Here is a 26963-nt window from a genome sequence, read left to right on the forward strand (position 1 = left end):
ATAGTTTCAGGATGAAGTAACTATAAAATTTCCAATTAAGCTATACATAACTGATATGTTCTTTCTCTGCATGCTGAAATGATCAATTTTATATAGTCATACTTTGAAATGACATTTGCCAAAAACCCCAGACATCACAAACTTCCAATTATTTTAAAACATAATTATCACTAATTTTGGCTGATGAAATGACAGTAGTGCATCAGTATTGTGAGACGCTCAAGCTCAATAATGATATATCACACTAAAAAGTCTAAAGATGTAACTCAAACCATAACATTTTCATCAACATTTAAAAATAATTAGTCATATTTAAAGATGATTCATGGATACTGAAATATGGAATGCTGATGTGATTTAGATTAATGTGGTTCAGTTTTAAATAAAAAGAGTGAATAAACTGTCAAATATTCACATTATTGGTATAAAATAATTATAAAATGATTAAAGTGTATGACTCACATATGCTTCAAAAGTTACAGAAAATGTTTTCTTCAGATTTGGACAGACCCAGAGCTAAATGTTTTTTAAATCAGTATTTCTAATATAAACCTATTCAAACACAAGCTAGAAATCTTCAAATGAACAAAGTTTTGTTTTTATATTCCCAGACTGAAAACTGTGTTGTTAAATATTCAAAGGATTCTTAAGAATTGAACATAAAATGGTTAGATGATTTTTCAAAGAAGCTTGGAGAAAGTATATTTTTTTTAATAGATATTAATTTTTTAAAAGATTTTATTTATCCATGAGAGACACAGAGAGAGGCAGAGACACAGGTGGAAGGAGAAGCAGACTCTCTGAGGGGAGCCCAATGTGGGACTCGATTCTGGGACCCTGAGATCATGACCTGAGCCAAAGGCATATGCTCAACCACAGAGCCACCCAGGTGCCCCTAGGAGAATGTATCGTTAAAGGTAATACTGGGCCACAAAAGGAAAACCCAGTTGCTTTCGCTTGGAGCTCCCTAGAACAGGCAACTGTGCTGTTCATCTCGATCTCCTCTCAAATCCCTGTTGGCCCTCACACAGCAGGCCTGAAGCAGACACGTGCCCACTGTTAACTGGCGAACTCAGCACTTTTCGTGGGTTCTGATCTGGGACAAGGTAAACAGAAGATGGCTTTTGGCCTGAGTAGCAGGACACGGCCTTCACACATGTGCTCTCTTACCTCTCTTGCCAGGTATATACTGCCTGGTGATGCAAAACTGTCTTACATAGATTGTACTAAAGCTACGGAATTTATATTATTCAAAAACACATTTCGTATAGATTGACTTTCTTACCATTCCAAAAAAAGAAATCACCTAAGAAGTGTTCTAGGGGGTACCTGGTTGTCTCAGTCAGTTGAACGTTTGACTCTTTTTTTTTTTTTTTAATTTTTATTTATTTATGATAGTCACAGAGAGAGAGAGAGAGAGAGGCAGAGACACAGGCAGAGGGAGAAGCAGGTTCCATGCACCCGGAGCCCGATGTGGGATTCAATCCCAGGTCTCCAGGATCGCACCTTGGGCCAAAGGCAGGCGCCAAACCGCTGCGCCACCCAGGGATCCCGAACGTTTGACTCTTGATTTGGGCTCAGGTCATGATCTCGGGGGTCCCATGTCAGGTTCCACACTTACCATGAGGTCCGCCTGAAATTCTCTCTCCCCCTCTGTTCTATCCTCACAATTGAATAACATGAATATACTTAAAAATGTTTACTAGGAGTTTATGACATCCTAGGGCTGTGTCGGAGTATAAAGATGAGGAACAACACCTGCCAGTGAATCTGGGAAAGGAGAGAGACTGACAATAAGCAGCTAATGTATAGTGTAATTAATGGCATAACAGACATGTGCGTAGGGTGTCAGGGAGAGAGAGAGAGAAGCAGGCCCCCCCGGGGCAGGGAGCCTTATGTGAGGCTCCATCCCAGGATCCCAGGATCATGACACCCCAGTAGGGTGTCAGGCACTATTTGCTGTTCAGGGTAGGATTTGTCAGAACAAGGTACAGAGTTAAGGTGGTGCTTGAGTTGAGCTCTAGAGGAGAACAGAAATTGGCCAGAAACAGAAGGCCATCCTATGTGGAGAGATGAGTCTAGCAAACACGAAAGAGGTGTCCAGGAGAGCAGCGGGCGTTCCTGTGTCTCTCTGCCAACACAAGTGCAGGGGTCAGGGACACTAGGGAGAGACAGGGTTTGCAGATAAGACAAAAAGGCAGCTATGGCCAGGCTACATACCACCTTTTTGTTGTGCCAAGAAGTCTGGACTTAAGTTCACAGTCAACAGGGAGTTTCCTGAAGTTTTTAAAGAGAATGGTCAGATCAAATCTGTTCTAAGACAATGCTGGTAGAGGGAAAAGGGGAAAGGAACTAGGAGAGAAAACGACAAGGTAACAGTAGATGTAGTGGGTCAGTTAGGAATCGAATGAGGAACTGGATGCGGACACACACTGGGTACACAGGGATACCAGGACCTGGAAGGGAGGGTGTAAGAGAAAGAACATGTTTCTAGGTTGGGAGGACAAGAGAGAGCAGGTGGGAAACTGTAATGAGCTAGGTTTGGGATAGGCAGACAGTAGCTTGAGCAAGTAGTTGGAAATATGTCAGCAAGTTAGAAAGACGAATGTGGAACTCAGGAACAGGCTTAGGGAAGGAAAGACAGACTTGGGACTTACTAGCACACAGGGAGACGCTGTGGCACTGACCTGGCACTTGCCACTGGGCCTGGTGCCCAGCAGCCTCTCCGTGAGTATCTGTGAAATCACATATAAGTGACTAAGGGAACCCATGAGGAGCAGATGGCGAAAAGACAAAGATGAAAAGGACAAAGATGAAAAGGTAGAGGTCCCTACCACTGGAAGGGCCGGGCAGAGAAGAAAGAGCTAAATGAAACGGTTTTGGACTATGATAACATTTTATCTTTTAAATAACAATCCTTTATCAAGTAGTAATTATCCAAGTTGGAGATCAGGAAATAAATTAATAAACGGTCAAATTTCTAGAATCAAACACAGGTATGTGAATTAGAATTAAATTTGTAATTAACTACCAATACTAGTTAGTTGCCCAAACTGATAGTCTAATTTCTCTAATTTTAACTTTGCTTATTAATTTCATCAGTTCTCCACAGCTTTCAATATTTTAGAAAGATCATTAAATGAAAGATGTCTCCAAATATAATTACAAAGAGACAAAAAAGATACATTATTAAAAAGCTAGGAAAGACACAGGAACTTGTCTGAAAAATGGAACTTGTACATATTGGTGTGTATGTGCCCATGTTTATGCACACATGTACTTTGGTTGCTCCTTTTGATTTACAGATCTTTTTCAAAAGGAGAAATAGCTTAACCAAATTAGTGATTTGATAAAGACTAGTATTAATGATCACAATCACTAAGTTTGTTCTGATAGAAATTTCAATGATTCACTAGATTCATAAATCAATCTATGCAAGATATCAATGCAAGACATACTGTATACTTTATTACTAAATATAGTCATACAATGCATACTAAACAAGCTTTCCCTACCTATAGTTTGGCTAAGAGCAGTTAACTTAAATGCAAAGGAAAATGAATTAAATATCTCACCGCCGAGATTAAATTCTATGGGAATACCTGTTTGACGTTCTTAGAGTAGATGATACGTTGGCTTAAACCTCTGCATCTTTTAATGCAGTCATACTGCCTAATGATAAGCAAAACTAAAAGTCCAATTCACTACAGGATTCAATATTGGGACCATCGAACTCTTTAGCACTTAAATAAGCAATTAATATTTGTCAATGAAAAATGTTTTAGTAACAGGTGAAAATCCATTAACACTGGCCCACTTGTTGCACTCCAGCACTGACAAGGTATCCAACAATCCTTAAGGGAAAATAACTGCTTTGATGTTTTAATTTACGTTCTTCCCAAGCAAACATGAATCCTTCTTGGAAAATATTTTTGTTTCTAACTCAGAATGCACATTGCTAGCATAATGTCTATAACTGCTATCATGTATGTAACACGCAGCGTGCCTTAAAATAACATTCTATGCCTTACTACAGGTACAGTTTTTATAAAAACATACTTAATACTATACATACTAATTTTATTCACTTTTAAGCAAAAGCCTTCTATTTAATATTTCCCTTTAGGAGTATGTATGTGTATTTAAAAAGACAGTTTGGACACATTTCTGAAGGCTTAAGAGATTTTGTTTTTAAAAGATTTTATTTATTAATTCATGAGACACACAGAGAAAGAGAGACAGAGACACAGACAGAACTTGATCCCAGAACCCTGGGATCACGACCTGAGCCAAAGGCATATGCTCAACCACTGAGCCACCCAGGTATCCCAGGCTTAATAGATTTTATAAGTGAACTTCATATTAGCAAAAATGATTTTTAACAGAAGCATGATTTTTATTTTGGAGGGTATTTTTTTAAAGTTTATTTATTTTTAAATTATTTTTTAGTAACTTCTACACCCAAGATGGGGCTTAAACTCACAATCCAGCAATCAAGAGTCACATGCTCTTCTGACTGAGCCAGCCAGGCACCCCTTTGTTTAATGTTACTATTATTTTAATATAGAGAACAACTCCAAAAAGGAAACTGAAAATTACCTAAAATCCCACAACTTTTTTTGAAGTACCTATAATAAAATTGGGATACCCAACTATTCTTACTCATCAAATCCCAAGCCTTATAGGAACCACCATAAATCTTTTGCCATTTACCTGTCCGGACTTTCTATTGATTTGTCTTTGAAATCATTACAGTTGATCAGTTTTTCCTAGTGTGAACAATCTGGTATGCCTCTGCATTATTTTCTTTTTTCATAAATATATTTTATTTGCTCAGAGAGGAGATTCACCATTATCAGATCATTTTATTTTATTACTTTATTTTTTTATCAGATTATTTTAAATGTTAAAATAAAAATTGTGCATTCCATAGTAAGTGCATATACCCCCCAAATTTGCTTCTACTTAAGAAAAAGAACCATTACTTAACAAAGAAAGATTTTTGCCACATATTTAGTTGCTGGTACAAACTGGAAATGATAGAGACTCGCTAACCATTTCTGTAAAACAAAAGGCAGGTGTGCTCTTTTAAAGGGGAAGGTTCTTTCAAAAAGAATAATACAGCTGAGGAAATTTATCTTTTTAATAATATGATAAAAGCTTCATTGTAAACATTCTGCACGTTAGGATGGTCTTGCTAAGGCACTATGAACTACTTGCACTTACAGGCTTTAAATCTATAATTATCCAGGTGTCAGAGTTTATAAGTGCTTTAACAAGGGACCTAAACTAAAAAGCAAACAATTGGTAAACCTAAGAGTACTCCTTAAAACCCCTGCAAATCTTCACACTCAAGGTTTGAGTACAATTTAATATAGAACAGAAAATACCGGGATCCCTGGGTGGCGCAGCGGTTTGGCGCCTGCCTTTGGCCCAGGGCGCGATCCTGGAGACCCAGGATCGAATCCCACATCGGGCTCCCGGTGCACGGAGCCTGCTTCTCCCTCTGCCTATTTCTCTGACTATCATAAATAAGTAAAAATTAAAAAAAAAAAAAAAAGAAAATACCATTTCTGGATCTTTGGAAAGTTTAAAATTTAATGAGAACTCTGATTCATACTTCCTGTTATACCTATGACAAAGTCAGAGTCCAAAGTCAGAGCTCACAGAAAGGCAAGTGATGCATGTGAAGTTCAAACAAGATCAATGCTATAAGAACTTTTTTTGTTTTTTAAATTCTTTTTTTTTTAAAAAGGATTTATTTATTTATTCATGAGAGACACAGAGAGGGAGAGAGGAGAGACACAGGCAAAGGGAGGAGAAGCAGGGTCCCTGCCGGGAGCCTGCTGAGGGACTCGATCCCAGACCCTGGGATCAGGACCTGAGCCAAAGGCAGACGCTCAACCACTAAGCCACCCAGGCGTCCCTGTTTTTTAAATTCTTAATCATTTTTATTACATATAAAAAATATGAAACCATTCTATTTGTGGTTCTGTGTATTCACAACAGACAGTGTTCCGCAGGCACCCAGTAATGTCACAGGCACACACCAGTGACACTTTCCCAGTGGGATGATGAGGTGCTTCCACAGAGGCAGTCGTCAAATAAGAGGTCTGTCTGGAGTTCAGTTGCTTGGACCTCTGAACACATCTATTCAGTGAAACAATCCCACAAATAGCAGTTAGATTTCCAGGCCAGCTCTCAAAAGCCTCTAGAACTCTTAATGTTTCAGAATTTATAGTGCCAGTTCAATCTCCCAAGCACTATTTATAACAGTTTCTATGGGGAAAAGCATTTTGAGGTCCAAGTCAGGCCCTAGGAACCTAATTATCTGCTGTAGATGCCAGAAACTTCTCTGAGCCCTAGCATCTTTAGGTGTATGGGGGGCATATACATGTGTTACCACATCAGTGGGAATGTGTGTGGGATGTCGGAGGGAAGCATGCAATTACTGGTCTTGGACCCTTACACTATGGATTCACTAAAGTTCTAAGCTAAAGCGGGGGAAGACACTAATTTTCCTGCCTTTACATGTACACCTTCGGGTAGAAATTAAATTGTGGGAATACTGTAGGAATGCACAGCGATCTTTTGGGTAACAGTCACCAGTGGCCACATACGGCGCTGCGTGTGTGTGCACTGCAGTCAAGTGGGGAACCGCAAGACCTAAGGCGTGTCCCGTGTAGAGGCTGCATTATGATCAAAGGCCCAGAGAAAGAGAAAGTACCCCCTGAGCAGAAAAACTAACTTTCAAAATGACTGGATTTATGGTGAAGGGATGAAGTGGAGAAAAGTAAAGGTGGATGGAGAATTAGATGCAGGTAGATCACAAGAGCCTTGTGATTTTTCAGGGCATATATACTAACTGGAAACACATTTTGTGACGAGGACTTTAGGACCCAATAATATTTTTAAAAATATTTACTGAAAGACATTGTGCAACCCAAACCATCGCATTTTCCATATAATTTAACTTTTAAAATAACTTTTAAGATCAGATTCCTATCTAAATCTTTCACTCTATATGGCAATTTTAAAAGTTGGGTAACAGGGACGGCTCAGTGGATTAAGTGTCTGCCTTCAGCTCAGGTCATGATCCTGGGGTCCTGGGACTGAGCTCTGCAATGGGCTCCCCGCTCAGTGGGGAGTCTGCTTCTCTGTCTGCCTGTCACTCCCCCTGCCTGTGTTCACTCTCTGTGTCAAATGAATAAAAATTTAAAAAAGAAAGTTGGATAATAATAGTTTTGGTCATTTAATATTTAGATAAGTATGGTTCAGTTTTGAATAAAACCGGGTGAATAACCTGATCACTTTTTCTCCAAATAATTAGAGTCCATGTTCAAAAAGTTAGTAATTACATTTTCTTTGGATTGGGGTAGGTCTAAAAGCAAAATATTTATAGTATTTTTAATATGAAATCTACTTCAAACATACAGTACAAGTCTTAAAATGAAGGTAGTTTTGTTTTGGAATTCTAAAATTATAAGTTCTTTAAATTTTTAAAAACTGAAGAACCACAAAACAAAGAAGAACTGATTACTGGGGCTTCTCCACATTCAAGTTTGGCTTCTGTGAACACTATAATAAATCTATAGATATATACCTCACAACTACTCACAAATTTATGTATTCTTTGGTTTCTGGTCAACTTTCAACAAAAGCAAGATAAAACCACAGTGAAAATATAAAGATGTTTAATTTATCTAAGTGCTGTATAAAATTAATGGCTGATTTTTTTTTAAGTAAGGCATCTTGGCTCTGATGATCAGAACTGTTTAGAATGTGAATTGCATGATTTTTGGTGGCTGCACACTCAAGGATAACAGTGAATGACCTTGAACAGCAGTGTATAAAAATACATTTATCACTGAAATGGCATGCTGGCTGCCAGTCAATATATGCCTCTCATTTGTTAGGAGGTTCTCCTGCTGTGATTCCCTCATTACAATTTGCTTTTACTTCCTGGGCAAATGACAACTAGAAAATGAGGCAGCTTCTTTCTTGACCAAACTTAATCCAGAAGAAATGAGATGACAGCTGCAGCCACTGAAGTGTTACAGGACATTTTACACAGGTTTGTAAAAGGCGTGATGATATATTCTAAATATTACATCACCTATTGCCACAGCCAACAAGTCATCCCGCTTGCTTAGTCTATTTCATTTGTGGGAAGAGAGGTTTCATTTCTGCCTATAAAATAACTTCTTGCATCCTATCCAATCTATTTTTCTAAATAAATAATTTGAGGTGCAGGACGCAGATAAACGCTCAATTTAGAGGCACGCTATAGAAAACATTCTCAGAGAACTTAAAAAAAAAAAAAGATCCAGTTGAAAAGTCTGACTGTGGGAATAACTAACTTCTGGGAAGCCATAAAGGGTACATTTGCTTAGATAATTCACTTGTACTAGAAAAATATTCCTAGCTGTAAAGAAAATTATAGTACAGTCACATATACGTTTAAGTTGTATTTAATTTAGTTTTTCATATAAGAATTTTCTGACCCACTGATTTCTAGTCATGAGTTGAGATACCTCAGGGCACACAGTACATTACTACAAGAGCTGTGAAATTATCACAAAATGCTGAAAACAAAAACAATTTTTCCTTTTAATTTAAAAATACAGATACCAGAAAGCACCCAAGGAGTCAGAAGACAGCGGCAATAAAAATCCCAATGACAAGTCAGAGGGACTAGAAAATCAACTTCAAAAATAAAGACTGCTCCAGGAATTGTTTTTGTTTTTTTTTCCTCTATTTAATGTGGCTGAACAATTTCTGTTCCCATACAGACGGACCCCTGGTCTTGTAGCTGGGGTTCATACTTGGCCTCTGTATCGAGAAGTTTAGCATTAGTGCTTAGTAAAGAAAAACAGACTAGAAGCACGGTGAGGTCAATGAAAATAAAAATGATGCTAAGTGAACTAGGCCAGACACAAAAACCACATACCGTATGAGATTCACCTTATGAAATTCTCAGTAAGGCAAAGCGACAGTGACAGAAAGAGCAGTGATGACGAGAAGGAAACTTCTTGGGGTGGTAGATATGTTCTCATCCTGATAACAGCGGTGGTGAGAAGACTGGACGCATTTGCTGTCACTCGTCGAACTGTGCATTTACCATGGGTACAGTCCCTACATGTAAACTGTACCTCATTAAATCAGCTACAGGTATGTGTATATAGGAAAATAGATCTATTACGAAAAGGTGTGTAGTGTAGTGACTGATGCTTTTGTCGCTGTTGTCTGGAAACCCCCAGGCCCGGACATGCAAAAAGCTAATTACTTACAGCACGAAGCTACAGCCGTTCCCTGGAATGCATTTCCTAGCTGTTCATCAGATCTCAGTGGAGGGTGCGCCCACACTCTCCCTTGGGGAACCTTAACCACAACCTATCATTTCTCAGTAAGGACACTTTTCCTGTAAATCCACAAGACGCGATCTTTAACTTGAATTCTTGTGCATCACTCTAGTACATCTTTGTATGCCAAAGGCAACATTTCTTCCTTTTGAATACCAGCTCTACCTTCTTTTTTTTTGGTTCACGATACTGGCGATTGATTCAGGATTTCTGATCCAAACAATTCTTAAATTCTTTTTTTTAGAAAGTCCTAAACCCACATTTACATCTGTTATTGTTCATAAATATTTATATTACTTTCAAAAGATGAAGGATTTAGTAAAGTATTTTAGAAATTTTAGAATCTGCAAATATAGACTTTTATGCTAAATATTCTGTCAGAAATCTATTAATTTATATTTAATAAATGGCATAATACTGAAACAGCCTAGCTTTTACATGAGGAAAACTTTTGAATGTTGTCTAGAAGTACCACCAATCTATAAAAAAAGAAAAAAAAGCTGCACACATCACATGTGTGTCACGATGCAGTTCTAGAAGGGCTTTCCACTTTTCCATGGCTGTGTGAGAGTGACAGACCAAAGGACCTGCTGCTGGAGTTTATCAATTTTCAACACACAATCCTTTCCCAAAAAAGTTAGATTAAAAAACACTAAAAAACAAAAATGCTTACGGTTTATTTGGTCAATTTGAAAAAAATCAATCTGTCTACAGAATACGGGGCATACAATTAAGATAACACTCAAGAAAGGGGTGTGGAAAACACAATATTCAATGAAAGAAGGAAAACAAATCAGTGTTTTTGAATCATTCTTCATTCACACTTTCTTAATTAAGAAACACAGGAAATGAAACAATACAGGATCTGTGAAATCAAATACGAAAAAGCTGGAATAATATTTTTAAGACTTTTCTTCTTGGCCACTGAAGAAATTCTGGTTTATGATAGGCTTTTAAAAATATAAATGTGATTCTGGCTAATTAAATAAAAACACAAATAAATCTCTTTAAAACTACTTTATAAACTACAGGATCATACTGTCAGGATTTTAGCTTACTGACATTTTTCTGTGTCCATACTATATTTGTTAATGTAGGGCTCTCTAAATAGTTTGGTACTCTCAGTTCTTCACGTCGAGATGGTTGCCAAACACAGGAAATGGTGGTCTGCCAACCAGCTGTAGCACTATTCCACGTCCTGATTACAGAAATCTGCTGCAGGGAATTCGGCCCCAAATCTAAAGCAGTACAAGGAATGCTGCCAAAGGACAAGAGAGAAGCTCATGGTGGCCAGAGGGAGACAGAGATCCCTTCTTTTTAGGAAATTGTTGTGGCAAAGCCAGGGAACGGTTCATGCTCTAGGAAGGGTTTCTGGAGTCCTACTTCTGCCCTAGTTAGGTAGTTGATTTGCGGTTTTCTATTTTTCTTTCCATCTTCTCTTCTATCTGTCTGTATTGTTAAATTTATTGGATAAGATCATAGCGCAAAAGCATTAAATTCTTCTCATTAGTCTTGGTCATTTTTCCTTGATTGTTTTCTCTGCCATAATGTATCTCTATCTCTTCTTGGCTGTCAACACAAAGAAAACCTTTGCTATTTTTTTTCCTGGCCTACATTTTTTCTGAACACTTTTTCTTCTTCTGAGCCCTTTGCCAGATATTTTTCAAGGACTCTGATGCCCCAAACTAATATAGGGGCTGATCTCATGGAAAAGGTTTAAAAGAATTCTTACTTTCCTTTCTCATTATTTTAGTCATCTCAGAACAACTGGTTTAAAAGAATTCTGTGGGTTACTCTTCCTGCCCAACTGAGGCCATATATATATTTAATATAAACATATTAAAAATATATAAATATAAAATTCATCACCATTTCATATGACTATTTCCTAATATTTATTATTGAAATATTTATCTCTATTATCTCCACTTATCTAATGGACTTAGCTTTTTTTATACTTCTGGAATCACAAACATTCTCCCCACCCTAAATCCTTAATTGGGTTTCTTCCTACACAAAGACGGGTATTGTAGAATATGGGGAGATTTAGAACTCTGCTGTTATTTGTCATTAAGTCTTACATTAAACTAAAGGATTTCACTGTCAGGATTTTATTTCACTGACATTCTCTGTAAACTTTTTCATACTGTGTTTTCTAACAGAAGACTCTATAAGTATTCCCATAACTCTGATTGCTTCATGAACAGGCTATCCCCAGATATTTGAAAGTACAGAATAAATTATTATGCCTCCTATATGACACATTATCCACACTAGTATTGGGTGGGATATTGTTGCTAAAAGCTTATTTTTCTGGGCTACTAAGTACTATCAAGAACTCAGAACAATTAAGAATAAGGCCTACAATTTCTCAACTACTCAATATTTATAAATTTTTTAAAGATATTTTCTTATTCTGTAACTAGAATATGCTCATTTATTGCTTCTGGGTAAACAGCCACTTAAACCACATTCATATCTACAAAATTTGCTCTTCTTTGGGTAAAAAAAATGATGATTTTCTATGTGCACAACTTACTGTATTTTTGTGTGTGTGTGTGTGTGTGAGACTTGCTTTTAATAATGACATTTTACAGCTGTATCATTTGATGATTAGCTCCCTGAAATGGACCTCCCAGCTTCAAATCATCCTTCCTTAATAGAATTCTATATGGGAGGAGTTACAAAGGCAAGCAGCATAATAAAGGAGTGTAGAAGTGATTAATTCAAAGCTGCTGAAGGCCATGCTGACTTCAAGTATGCTGACAACACAACCCTTTCCCTGTAGACCATTTTGTCCCATGAAATACGCCTGCCTCCATGTTCTAAGGGAGTCTACGCCAACCTGATTTTAGTAAGTAGGACCCATTAGAAACCTGCATTATGCCTACAATGTAGCGTCAAACATACATGTTGAGAGATGGCACACTTGACCTCTGCCTCTCTGAGGCCCAGTGAAAGAGTTCCAGGAACATGCACAGCTCCTGAGAGGCGGGAGGTTTAAACCCAGTCTCTCGTAGGTCTGGGGTGGGGCAGGGAGGCCCACGAAATGCCAGAATAAGGGGGTTTTCACTACATAAACACTGGGGCTTTAGATATCAGACTGTTCTTTTCAGGAACACCCTGGGACCTTGGCACCCTCCTGCCCACCTCTTTGGACAGGTCCTTTGGTGCAGGATGCCCAAAGGTACACCTCATTTGCCTTCATTCCTTTGTTTTTGTTTTCCACAGAACATAAGAAAGCAACACCATAATGAGGAGGAGGACTTTCTCCCCTGCTCTTCGCTCTTCCTGTAAAGATCATCAGGAAAAGCAGCTTCTCTAAAACTAGAGTTAGAGGAAAGTGAGTTCTAAAACGCACATCACGCACACATTCATTATTTAATTAGTATTTATTCAGTGCAACTAAGAGAACACACTGAAAACCAGGCTGGTCTCCTTCCCCACTCACTTGGCTCCTGCTAGCAACACCGCACATCCCACTGGCACCAGCAGCTGTTTGGTCCTGTGCTTATAACCTACGTAATTTACTCATCTTCCTTCTGAAAAGGCTGGGCTCTAGGGACCAGCCCGAGAGCCAAAAAATATCCTAAGATGAATTAGGAAATATTTTTTTTACAAGGAGTGGAATGGGTTTTAAAGGCTTGATTGTATTTGTTTGTTTTTAAGAAGCCACAAAAGGCAACTTTCCCCTAGCTCCCTCTGGTTGCCAAGATCTGTGTTATCTGTCCATATGGAAATGAAACACCCTTTGGACAATTCAGCAAAGTTCCTTATTTCACTTTGCCAGGAAACACACAGATATTTATGATAAAAATGAATTGTTAGTTTAATTTCCGGTTTTAGTCATTAATACTCAGCCTTACAGATCTAACAGTAAATGCCCCCCAACCCCCGCCCAGATCTGACCCATGGGGAAATTCAAGAATGGATGTTGTCTTTTCAGTAAATACTTCAGCTTTGCCTCAGATGTTTACAAGTGTGATAAACATTTATTCTTTTCTATATCTGCCACTACTGTGAGGTTATTGATCAAATCATACTTGAAAACACTCTGCCAGAGACCATGGAGAAGGATGTATGTTGTTTCTGAAAAGTAATTGCTTCTTTTCCTCTGAACAATTCATTGTTTAATCCAGGTTTGTTTTAAATCTGATTTTTTTTAAAGGCCTCATGCAAGTCACAGTTTCTTATAAAATGCTCAAGCAATTAAGTATTTACATACATAACTTTCATTCATATTAATCTCATATGACAGCGCTTATGGTTTAGAAATGTGATTCTTTCTGTATTAGGTCTAGAAAAGATCCAGTTTCTTTTTTTAAGGCTATTTGCAGGCAATTTAAAAAAAAATATTATATGCTCTTTACCTCTCAGGTGAAATATTAAAGAAGCTTTTAAAAATAAGCTTAAATGCTTACATGGCCATTGTAGGGTGCAAAGAATAAAGAATATTATATAACAGTCTGCTGATTCCTGAAGCCTCAGATTTTGAGCACCATTTTGTACTGGTTGACAAAGCAGAAGGAATAAATGAGGCTGTTTCCCCTGCCCTCTTCTAAATAGTTCTGGTCATTTCTAATTCCCTTGGGGTTCTCCCCTCTACTGGACCAACTGCCTCAAAGTTGAAAGGAACACAAAATTTTTATCAGGGACCAACTAATTCTACAGAACTTTCTAACCTACCAAGTAGCCTAATTTTATTTATATACCAGCTTATACATTTTTGGTTGCATCTATCGGTCAAACTGCTATAATTTTCCATTTTCAGCTTAAGGTAAATTTGGTTATAAGAGCATTTTAACTTTTTTTCCTGAAAATTTAATTTTTAAATATTTTCAGTAATTTGTGAACTATTAAACTATCTCTTTCAAAGCCCCAGAATTTAAGAGAAGTAGCCATATATCTTCTCTAAAGTACATGTGCAAAGAAAATCCAAGCTTTCCTTTTAATTTAGATGCACCTGAAAAAGAGCAGTGACCAGCCCTTGTGCAGTGTGCAGAAGCTGGGGACCAGCTCCTTAAGAGAAGAAACAGATTCTCAATTGATTTGTATTAGAAAATAATATTTAATACATGGATGAATAAATGAGAATGGGAAGGGATTACAGTCAGCCTCTTATGAACTACTTGTGGACTCACTTTAAACAGCAGACATGCGGATGCTCCCACCCCTCTGGCAGTCCTCTCAATTTATTGCTCTATTCTTTGATTTGAAATTAGTAGGCCTCAAAGCAGTAAGTGGCCCAGTTACCGAATGTGTGTTAATTCCAACTGCCTCTATGTCTGTATGAGACAAAATATCTCGTTGGACAGAATATCCTTTCACTAGCAGACCAGGTTGTATCCCCATGACGATGTGCTGCGGAGGGAATCCCCAGATGTGTGCACATCACACCTGCTAAGGCAGCTGACACTGTGAACCCAGGGATCGGGAAGAAAGAGGATGTAGGGGGAGGAGGGGGTCAGAAATTCAAAGTATCCAGGTGGATTCTAGAAGTTCTCATGAACCCAAGTGAAGGAACTTTGTTATATTTTCTGGCAAAGAAGAATACATTTTAGGATTTTGAGGTGAATGCCTAGAGGCAGCAGGAGAGGAAAGAAGGACAAATCTGTGAATGCTGGAAGAACTGGGCATGGTGTACAAACAGACAACTTGGGCGTGATTTAGAAGAAAGCTGTAATTCATATAATCCCAGTGGCGTTTATTGTAGACAGAATGAGTTATGCTGGAATATACTTTTAGTATATGACAGAGCTAGTTCCAGGAGGATGCAGTCCTTATCCGTCAGGTTTTTTTCCCTTAAGAAATAAATGCTATAATTCAGTAATTACTTATACTATGCTTTAAAAAAAAATCACAAATTTTATACCTTTAAACTTGTTTTTGCCAGGAAATACCCATTATGAAAAGGAACCCATCCTCTGAACTAAAATGTGGGTTTCTGAGGAAACTGGCAGGATTTTTGCAAAGGCAGTTTTCTCAAGGTCCTTTTCTATTCCCATTTATCCTACAACTACAGGCAGATGGTAGGCACACCAGCCATCACCTTCAGATTTTTATATCCTTAGCATTATACCAACTTTGAGAATTTAATTCATCTGAGTTATGTACCATTGTTTCTCAAAATAACTGTTTAATGAATTAATAAATGACTAGCTACCTCCTAGAGATTTAACACTGTCTAGCAGGTGATCAGTTTGGTAAAATTCCCTGCTTATGATCCTGAAGTCTAGAACTTTTTGGATGCTAGAATGAGGGGAGGCTACGCTATTATGAGACTTGAAAGTTTAAATATGTTCTAGAGTGGCATGCAATTGGATTTTTTTCTTTAATATAATGGGCACTATGGGGGTATGGCTGATAAATAGTCTATCAACAAAGGATACTGAGAATCTTGCTACTCTTTATTTTAAAATCACAGAGTCCATTAAACAATGCTCTTGCAAATGTAAACATACTTATCCAGTATCATGAGAGTTTATAATTATTCTGGGAAAACTTTAGAAAAACAACAACACAAAAGAGGTAAAAAAAAAAAAAATTCCCAGTATGGAACAAATTCTTATTCCCAGTAAGATGAGAAACTACATTTAGTCATCAAAAATTAACAGAATAGTTGAGAAAGAAGGAACTCAGAAATGCCATAAGCATAACAAAAGTCATGGGTTTCCCAGGATTTCCATCCACTTACTTCAACAGAGGATAAAGACAGATGTAGAATGCAGTGAGATGCCCCTTAAATAGTAACGAATGAACAGTCTTACAGGTTCCATTGTAATCAACAAAAAATGTAAAGTAGGTGACATACTAGCAACAAGGTCTGTTTCCCTCGGCAATTGCCATATAATTGATTGACAGCAATTTACCTCCCCAATCACGGCCAAATATGTATCCAGTAATCAGAAGATTATCCTGGGAAATGACTGATCCCTTTACAGGAAAATGCCATTCCTGTGAAAGGGTTTCCTATAAATTATGGTGAACAGGAAAAACATACCCCCCCCCCATCCCACCAACATCCCTAGACAGAAGCTCCGTTTGACAGCCTCAACAAAAGTGCTTTGCTAACACTTTTAAAATGGAGCGTTTACAGAGTTAAGAGCTGAAAAGGCCTATCCAGGGAGACAGAGGTAAATTACATACATTTCTGCATTTCTTTTGATACAAATTCAATTTTTTAAGAGCCTTTACTCAGACACGACGTCACACTTTTTACAATAAAAATTTAAAATCATGGCATGGGGCTTCACAGAGTGGTCAGCAGGTTTACTATTTTTCCAGGCAGCCCCATCTCATTATAGCAAATGGCATTATTCCAAAAGAAATAAAAGAAAAAAATTAAATTGATTACTAGTCAAACTTGGCATCCATATGCCAAACTTGATAAGAGTTAAGCATTAGAAACTTGAGAAAAACTGTCTCCTTTACTGAATTCCAAATTCTTGTTATCAGATACAACTTCCGAAGCTCATGAATGTCTATTTAAACAATTTGAGTATTTCCAAAATAACTCCAGAGGTTTTTCTACTTTGCTTCTTAGGAAGTCAATTTATTAGCCTGCTAAGTATGTCTCCTTCCCTCTCCCCCCCAAATTACTCTATATCATTCAAACTATTTGACAAATATGTAAACATAGATATACTATGTAGTCAACTACCAGCAACATTACTATGATATAGATTTGAGTTTTGGAGGTACATAAAATTCCACAAAATACGAGGCAATTATTATAGTAGTGAGGGAGCTTGCAGTTTGGACCGGCATGAAGGAGAGGTGAGTCATAGCTGTAACACCAGCTGTGGTTTAGCTTTCTCTCATTCAAGCTCCAAATAAAGGACAAACAACTGTCCAGAGCTGGGACATGTCCCTTTAATGACAACTTTACCCAAGGGATGCTGCAGGTTCCCTTGACATACTATCCTTGAACTCCTGGTCCAGGGGAATATTTGGGGATAGGTTGGACTGGCTTTGAGAACTCACAGCAGGATTGGGGAATACAATGCAACCAGGAAAAGTCACTTGATTATGTTTACACATTAATTACATTGTTTTCTTTTTTTGAAATATTTATTTTTTTAAATAAATTTATTTTTTATTGGTGTTCAATTTGCCAACATAGAGAATAACACCCAGTGCTCATCCCATCAAGTGCCCCCCTCAGTGCCCATCACCCAGTCACCCCCACCCAATTACACTGTTTTTCAAAAAAAATTACCACCTATTACTTGGAATAGTTCTCTGTTACCATCCTCTGCTCCATATGGCCCTAACCACAAAACTTTTCATTTCTACTCTTCAGACCTTTTCAGAGCTACTTATTACTTAATATGCTCAATATTGTTAGAAATATATTATTTTCTACTTTTAGATAAAACTCAATTTTAATTTTAAAATTTGCATAAGAAAATTCACTCCTTTGGGAATAATCTCTGTGTGTAAAGGCCCACTCAATCTCATATTTGTCTTGATCCTAGGTCTATCATTTTTGAGATACCTTAGTTTATTAAGAAACATTCCACACAGACTTCTCTTTATAAAGATATTCTATAATCTCTTCCAACAGATAGACTTTTTAAATTGAAGTATCATTGACACACAATATCCTATTAGTTTCAGATATACATCACAGTGATCTGATATTTTTATGCATTATGAATTGAACCCCATGATGAGTCTAGTTACCATCTGTCACCCAAGTTATCACAATATTATTGACTATATTTCCTATGTGTACCTTATATCCCCATGACTTATTTATTTTGTAACAGGAAGTTTATACCTCTTAATGCCCTTCACCTACTCTGCCAATCCCCACCCCCACAAACTCTAATTTACAAGATGCTGAGCTGCTATGTAGTGTTGCTTGTTCCACAAAGAAGGCAAGCATCCCCATCTTCCTGGCTCTAAAGCAGTCATGTTAATGCACTTTTGCTACTGACGCATGTCTAGCTTGGAATGGATTCTCAGGCTGCAGGAATGATTCCAGAAGACCGGCTGCCTTAATCAAGATAGGTAAGGAGAAAGGAAGTTGTTATTTGATTAGCTGAATTATTCTTTTTCATTATGGGTGCTTTATAAAATTAAACAACATGGGCTTGAGGTTACTTTACACTGAGCAGGCCTCATGGCTTCAGTTTTAATTGATTAATATGATTAATTAGAAGAAGAAATGGAGAATGTTAAAAATCTGGCAAGATATATTTATAACATAAATAATAATATGTTTTGAAAGGCATGAATAGTCTGAACATTGCATTAAATTATACCTGAACTCATAAAGAGCAAGTGAACTAAAACGTGGGGGTCTTTTCTCTCATTAACATTTTATTCCTCTGAAAGTTTTGTGGAATCACATTTTAAAGCAGGGTACTGGTATTCATAGTTTAAATAATATTTTGGACTGCTATTAATAAACCATATTTTATTTTATTTTTTTAAGATTTTATTTATTTATTCATGGGAGAGAGAGGCAGAGACACAGGCAGAGGGAGAAGCAGGCTCCATGCAGGGAGCCCGATGCAGGACTTGATCCCGGGACTCCAGGATCATGCCCTGGGCCAAAGGCAGGTGCTAAACCGCTGAGCCACCCAGGGATCCCAATAAACCATATTTTAGATAGAGGTATAAGATACTGAGAGTTCTACAGAAACAGATTTTTCTTTTTTACCCCATAATTACTCATGCTTTTATCCACATCTGTAGATTGCCTGCAGGCCCAGGGTGGCCTGCAAACTTGCTATGTTTGGTCCATGTGATACCTAAAATTTTTAGAGTTCTTCACCCTTGCTCTTCAGGGAAGCTGGTATTTTCCCACTTTACCATGGTCTTTCGTCTCTCTCAAGATTAAGCCAAATCTCATTTGACCAGTTTCCCCCCGTTATTTATAAAACAGAGGAGGACGACTAGGGTAACAAGTGAGGAGAGGTACAATCTTCATATGTTGTATCCAAAGCTGAGAAAGGCATCTGTCCTGATTTTAATCACAAGATAACAGAAGGTGAGCAACTGGGCTTCTGGATGGGTACCGGGCTGAATGAGAATCCGTCTAGTCCCCAATAGTACAGTTGTTGTATCAGTGACCACTGGGTTTAGGAACAAGTGAGGACTTGTTTCTAAACCCATTGCTCATTTAGAGCCGTTAATTTAAGTGAGGGAGGGTGATGGGATATGTCAGCCAGAGAAGAGAGGAAAAATTATGTGCAAAGGTTCTGGGTGTGAGAGAGGAGGAGACACTGGAGTACTCCCTTTCCCCTCCCCACAAAAACAGTTTGGTCTAAGCAAAGAAATTGAAGGGTAGCCTTCAAGAAGGATGAGGGTGAGCAACAGCAAGAGTTTAAAGGAGAATGACTATGAAATGAGTATATATTACCACACAAGTATTATTATCAGGGATATTAATATTTACACTAACCCAATATATAGTTGTTTATATTTAAAATTGTTATGGAAAATTTCAACATGCACAAAAGCAGACAGAAGAGTATAATGTACTCTATATACCCTTCACCAACCTTAACAATGATCAATTCATCGTTATTTTTGCTTCAATCAGACCTATCTTCTCTTCCCCTTCCCATGTAGTTTTCAAGAAAATCTTAGAAATCATAATATTTCATCAGTAGCATATTTTATTTTAAGATAACTTCCTACTGGGATGCCTGGATGACTAAGCATATGACTCTTGGTTTCAGCTCAGGTCATGATCTCAGGGTTCTGAGATCAAATCCCATTTACGGTTCTACTCATCGAGGAGTCCGCTTGAGATTCTTTCCCCTTCCTCTGCTCTCTCCTTAGCTCCACACCCCTGCTTGAGCTCTCTAAAAATAAATCTTTAAAAGAACTTCCTACCGCTATCTTAAAAACAAACACCCCCCCCCCCAAAAAAAAAACAAAAACCTTGCTTAAAATTAGACATAAAGGTGGAGTATGGTGGTTCTTATTAGGAATCCAGAAATGCAAAAGGATTCCCAAATGTGCTTTTTGCGCACAGATCAGCCCCTCCAATCCTCTGACTGCCACATGTAAAAGGAGGAAACGCTTCCTTCCCTCTGGACTGTAATGGCAGCAGCTTCTACTGCTACTCACTGCTATTCACCCAAAGAACTATCTAGAACTTTGTTTCAAATATAGTTTTATTTGCCATGAATGGCAATGCAATTCATATAATGAAAGAGGGCTCCCTCCCTCACACACCCTTTGATTTCATGGATTTATACTAAATGCATTGGCAATTTTGTTTACAGTTGTCTCCCTGGCATGCTCTAATCATATTTTTAAAGACTAATGAATAAAAATACAAAATACCAACAAAAATAGTAATTATATCAGCCTATGCTTTAAGAAATGTTTATTTTCCACTTAAAGAAAGACACTAGTTTTACATGTTCCTGTTTGCTCATTTAGAGGACATTCACCTACAGACTGGGGCTTGGTAAATATTTTAGCTTAAAAGTCAAAGGTGGTTTTAGGAATGAACAAACTAAGCTATGGAAATGAGAAAGCCTGGACTCACCAACAGAGTTTTTGAGGTTTAAATAATATTCTTGACCTTTTCAAAATAGGAAACTGTACCTATAAGAAAAAAGGCAGGCTTGGACATTCGAATTCTAATTAAGAAAAAAAAAACATTTTCTTTCTACGTGATAAATAAATAAAACTACATGGTATGATCAAAGATTAGGTCTTTTAATAAAGAGGCACAAAAAGTCCCAGCATTTTGGTTGGCAGAAATTCTTCCTAAAGTGTTTCACTTTGCCAGGGAAGCTATTACTTTAATTTTGCAACTAGTTTAATTGTTTGAACATGCATCAAAAACTTAACTACTGGTCAGGAACTTCTTTTGTGTTTTTTTTTTTGGAGGGTTTTTTTTTGTTTTGTTTTGAAGATTTTATTTATTCAGGAGAGAGAGAGAGAAAGAGAAAGAGGCAGAGAGAGAAGCAGGCTCCATGCAGGGAGCCTGATGTGGGACTCGATCCCAGGACCTAGGATCATGCCCTGGGCTGAAGGCAGGCGCTCAACTGCTGAGCCACCCAGGTGTCCCTGGACAGGAACTTCTGAAAAACTGAATATGAATTAGAATAGAAGTTCTGCTGAGGAGAATTTTAGGCCTTGTAAAACTTAGACATTTTCAGTTTTTACTTAAACATTATAATTTTAAAAATTATAAAACAGACTAATTCCTTGGAAAATACTCTTTTAGGCCACAAAGTCATTCATTTCTCAGTAATTTTCTAAGAGGAGCTCAAGAAAGACAAACTTTCAGGGATTTTCTTTTTTACTTGAGAACTAAGCTATTCAATATATTAGTCATCAGCCAAATGCACCTTTAAATTTAATTAAATATAATAAGAAATTCAGGTCTTCAGTATCATTAGCTATAGGTGCTTAATGTCTACTGTATTGGAAAACATTGATATAGATCATTTTCTTCATCACAAAAGAGTTCTAGCGAGTAGTTTTGTTTTAGAATGCATGATTAACTTAAATTCATACTGAAAATATTCCAAAGTTAGCCATGATATTTTCAATATTTCCCCTTTTTCAAACAAAAGTATGTATACACACACATTCCTGAGAAGGTAGATCATTTAAAAGGTGGTCTCTTTTTCCCTTTCACATGTCAATGCTACTGTCGATAATCCCATTTTTCCTTTTAGATACCAAATTAGGGCCTATGCAAGAAAATAAAAATTATTTTTCCCTGAAATATTACCAATTCACCAGACATCTGAACTAAAATAAAATTCTGAAACTGCTATTTTCTCTTCTCCCTGCACTGGTCTATTTTTAACTGTGACAGTTACAAGTGATAAGGTGAAAGAGATTTTCTAAACCAAAATTCCAATTAATATTTCCTAGAGAACTTTCAACTATTTAGTATCTTCATTTACATGAAAGCACATGCATGTCTAATCCTTAAGCGCTTCTTGGTATGGTGTCCACTAACTGCTCAAAATTACAACATCAAAAAATATCTTTGCTTTCCATGCAGCCTTTCTTCTGAAGAAACTTTACCTTTAAAAAAAAATCAATTTATATTTTATTCAAAGATGTACTTGCAAGTCAACTGAAACTACTTAAATAATAAAAGCTTATGGGCTCACATTTTTGGTTTATAAGTCTGAGATCTGAACCAATCATTTTATAAAATCAACAATTTGAATGGGTAAGAAGGTGGGCAAGAAAGTGTCAATTTTATCCCAACTCCAGCCATGCGTATATGCAACGATGGTATCAATGAGCAGCAACGTGGCATGTTTATCATGAGATAATCACACCCCTAGAGGTTTAGAAGCACTCAGCTGAACCTTGTGCCTCACAACACACTTGGGGTGTCATTATCTCATGATAACCATACTCGCTGTCAAGCCTTATTGCTTAATTAAGGGTTACGGAGGTGATAAGACTAAAAGAAATCGGATGAACAGTACCTAAGATGAATGATACCTTAATCAACTTAAACCTGGTGACGGAAGGGAGCACGATGAACATACTATGAGTTAGATTTTATTTTTAGAGAAATTTGTTAATAATAAATGAGAAGCCCAACCTGCATTCACAGATTTGAATTGTGTTTGCCATGAGACATGATGTTTACGATCAATAATTTAAATTGTGTTTTCATACAGCATGTAAAATGTTCACGAAATTAATGATAACATGAAATTTAACTTTGACCTATGATACCAGGTTTATGCATGACAGTGATTCATCATAATCCAAACACAGAATTTAGGTATTAAGTCTGCAAGGGAGCTGATCAATAACACCCATGCCATGTCAGATTTTTAACAATCTAACCTGAAACCCAAGAGGAAAAATAACATGATATGCCCCTTCCAGTACCCCTACCCAGTAAAACTTAAAATAATCAAACATGAAAAACAAAAGAATGAAAAAAAACCAGCACAAAATGCTCTACAAATGCCATGTCCAAATATTTAATTTTAGTTCTTTTGTTCTATTTTTATAAACAACTGCCATATTTGTGGATAGAATGTAGCTCCAAATATGGTGCACTTGAAGCTGCTTTCCAATTCACTGTGAAACATCAATTATCTTTATCAAATAACAGTATCTCATCTCAGTCCATTATCAAGATGGAGTCTTATTTTAGCTGGACTGCAGCCCTATCTGTATATCAGGGCTGGCCGCAGTGGCAGAGCGTGAGTGAAAGGCTGTGAAATAATCAATAATAATCATCAAATTGTGGTCGAAAGGTTGTGAGGATGGAAGTTTTTGATGAAACCTCACCTTTTTTTTTTTGGTGCAGATGATAAGGCTTAACCTTTGCAGTACCTGATAACTATGACTTGGTTAGAGGAAGCCTTCAGTATACCTTAAAGTGCTCTGAATGCCCAAAGACTACCCTGAAATACTTATGCTTAAGTGGAACACAAACCTCAAGCTATCAGAAATCATCAGGTGGGAGGGCTCAAAACCACTGTGACCAAGGTTTACTGTAAACTTGGTACTTGACTTCAACACAGGGAATTCAAACTTGACATACTGTGGGTGTAAAATCCACATAGGTTGGCTCTGGAAGAAAGCTGCTTGCATAACAAGGGGTCCCATGTACCTGGTTACTTCCTCCAGAGGTGAATGAAATGTTGCCCAAGCCTGGGTACCCAGATTTGAAAAAGGCCTCAAAGAGTTGAGAGATTTTGTCAGGTTCATCCTTATCACATGTCCCAAGCTTTCTGAGGTATGGCATGAAGAATCATGGGGAATTAATTTTAATTTTAAAGTACACCACTAATTTGGAGGGATGAGAAATGGGACACCCTTCCTCTGACTCTCTGTCATTGGCTCCTATTTACATCAATGGACGTAAACCCAAAATGAATTAATTGAGAAACAAACCAACTTGAATTAGAGACAACTTAGCTGCTTGGGGTTTTGTGTGAATCTGTTGGAGGCAGTCTACTAAGTCTATGCTATATCCCTCCACCAGCCCCAAACAATACTTGCTAAAAACTTTAGTTAAAAAGCTCTTAAAAAAAAAAAAGCTCTTATTTTATGACAATTTTATATTTTAAAAAAGCATATGTTTAGATTAGATAAAACAAGAAAATACACACTAAGTCCTCCAATGCAAATGAATTACGCTTTCAAAAATGTTCAAAAATTCATTGGCAAAGTTCACTGATAAAAATCGTCAAACAATTAACATGTTTCCAGTGGTGAGGTACTATTAATTTAAACATACTGCTAAGCAGTTTTATAGCAAACAGTTTTGAACCAGACCTTAGTTAGGGAATTTGTGAAATTTGACATGTACTAATAGAAATGAGCCTAATTATAATTCCCCAAATCTGAATTTATTAAAAATAGGCTATTAAAGAAATTTTAGTTTGCTCTTTCTAATGAAAACTCTCTTAAAACAACTTAAATAAAAAGTAACCAACAATATTAACCTAACCTATAACTCTTGCTTTTTGACTTATCTTTTCTATAAAAATATCCAGATACTTCTAGAAAGAATAATTACTTTCTTTTAAACTATTTTACCACTTATACTCATACCAGTACTTATAGTGGGTTAAAATATTTAAAGTATTTTTATGAAACACATTCATTTTTATCCTCTCCATACCAGCAGAATCAAAACCTATTTCTCAGGATCCCTGAGATTTTTTTCTTTTTTTGGAAACCTACACTATGAATCAACACTAAGGATACAAAGGAATTACAAATGCTGATTGCAGATTAGGAAAAAAATGGGAAATAAAAATTAAAATAATCTGATATTTCAAAAAATAAGAAGCCTCCAAAAGAACACACACAAAAAATATGCTCAAAGAAATCCACTGTCTACTAATTACAGCTTAAATTTTAAAAAGTCTTCCAACATAACTAAGAAAGGGTGTCAAGGTATAAGAAATGACATAATACCTATTAGAAGTCAAAATGTATTTTGGAGAACACATTGGAAATAGCAAACTAGAAGCATTTTATTCAAATACAATCAGAAATCTGAAAAAGCTATCATTTACTATACAGTACAAGTCATAGCATAATCCTCATATTTCAAAATTTAGCTTTGAAAATGAATATTCTAGCAACATGTCAAGCCTAATGTTAAAACATAATATTCCTTTTATTATCTCAATGCTCTAAAATTAATTTTGTACTAATAATATAAAACGTCACGTTAACAATATATGCAAAGCCGGTATTGGCTTTTTTAAAACAACAAAAATGTAATAGTGTGTGTGAAAATCTTGCTATAGAGGTAGCTATTAAAACTATACAACACGGAATCCTAAAATTGCTACAACACTTTATCCCATATACAATAAATGTTCTCCAGAAACACTGTGATCTTCTAAGGCTGAATCAGTAGGCTTCCGAGCTGAGTTGCAATAAGATAGTATGTTTTATTATGAGTGTCATGGAGACGGTGTGAAAAATCAAGAGCCACAGGCAGTCAGCGGCAATGGGTCAATAATGCTCCCAGAGACACTGTGTAGATAATCAACAACAAGGCCCGAGGTTCTCTCTGCATTGCACACAGCTGAAGGGCAAATCAATACAGCCAGGGGAAGGACACTGCCCTGCTCCACTTCCCACAATACACCATGGCTACTCTAGGAAAAACACCCCCAAAATGGAAATAAAGCAAACTTGCTGTGCAACTAACAATCAACTAACCTTTAATGTATTCACAAATTCACCCTTCAAATAAGCTTCCAGAAAATCCAAACAGAATTCACTGTAAAGATTGCCTAAAAATGAAATCAGAGGAAGGGAAAAAAACACTACCCAAACAGGGGCTAGGGGGAACCACTTGGGTATAAAATGGGCAAACCTGATCTTAGGACTATCTCAGTTTATAATCCTAAAATTAAAGTTTAACCAAAATTTTTATGAGCAAACTATATATCAGGAGCTTTCATTTGCTTAACTCTAGACTCTAATATTGATGGTGTTTGAGCAGATCATGTCCATGGTTATGATGGAATAAAAACAAGGAATAAAACTACTCATTTCAGAAAATTGTAAATTATATTTGAATCACTTTAATTGTTATATAAAAAGAATGTAACATTTTAATGCAGTCTACTGGTTATAAGGGCAACATTCTGTCGACAGCTTTTGTATCTGACATCTCGTTAAATATATGCTGCTAATATTTCACATTTTTCAGTAAAAATTTATGGGTAGGAATATGTTGATTTATTATTTCTCAAGAAAAAGGTGATTCATCACATCCATCATTCTGTTAATCATTAGGTGTTATTTCTAAGTTACTATGTAAAGCCATCTTTCTTGAAACATGGAGAAAATATGCTGGAAGAAAAAAAGAACAGTGGAAAGCATTTTGAGGTTTATTTCTTATTTTATTATTACTTGGCAATTAATGCTTCTTTTTCCCCCCAACAGTTAAAATAACATCTTTAAGCATTAAAATGTGCACTAGATCAAGCGTGAAATACTGTAAGCATTCCTCCAACATATTGTCATAGGAAGGACCGCAATATGTTTCTATTGTTATAACATCAAAAGAATATTAAAAAAGAAAAACAACAATTGTGTAAAATGCCTTGTGAGTGAATTTAGGAAACAAAGCACTGATCTCTTACAGGATTTTCATCA

At 36.8% G+C, this 26963-nt stretch overlaps 1 protein-coding gene across 5 annotated transcripts in view; it reads right to left on the reverse strand.

The window, feature by feature from the left end:
- The window catches only part of WDR7 (WD repeat domain 7), a 351933-nt gene that overhangs the window by 18928 nt on the left and 306042 nt on the right, over positions 1–26963 (reverse strand). Inside the window, exon 29 of one of the 5 annotated variants that reach the window (XM_049111848.1) lies at positions 26448–26657. The exons of the other annotated variants lie outside the window; for them this stretch is intronic. Coding sequence (XP_048967805.1) covers positions 26610–26657 — 48 coding nt within the window. The 3' untranslated portion in view covers positions 26448–26609. Of the gene's footprint in view, positions 1–26447; positions 26658–26963 lie in introns of those variants that run through there. 5 annotated transcript variants of the gene reach the window in all.

The sequence above is a fragment of the Canis lupus genome, chromosome 1 (genome assembly GCF_003254725.2).
Source record: "Canis lupus dingo isolate Sandy chromosome 1, ASM325472v2, whole genome shotgun sequence".
NCBI lineage: Eukaryota > Metazoa > Chordata > Mammalia > Carnivora > Canidae > Canis > Canis lupus.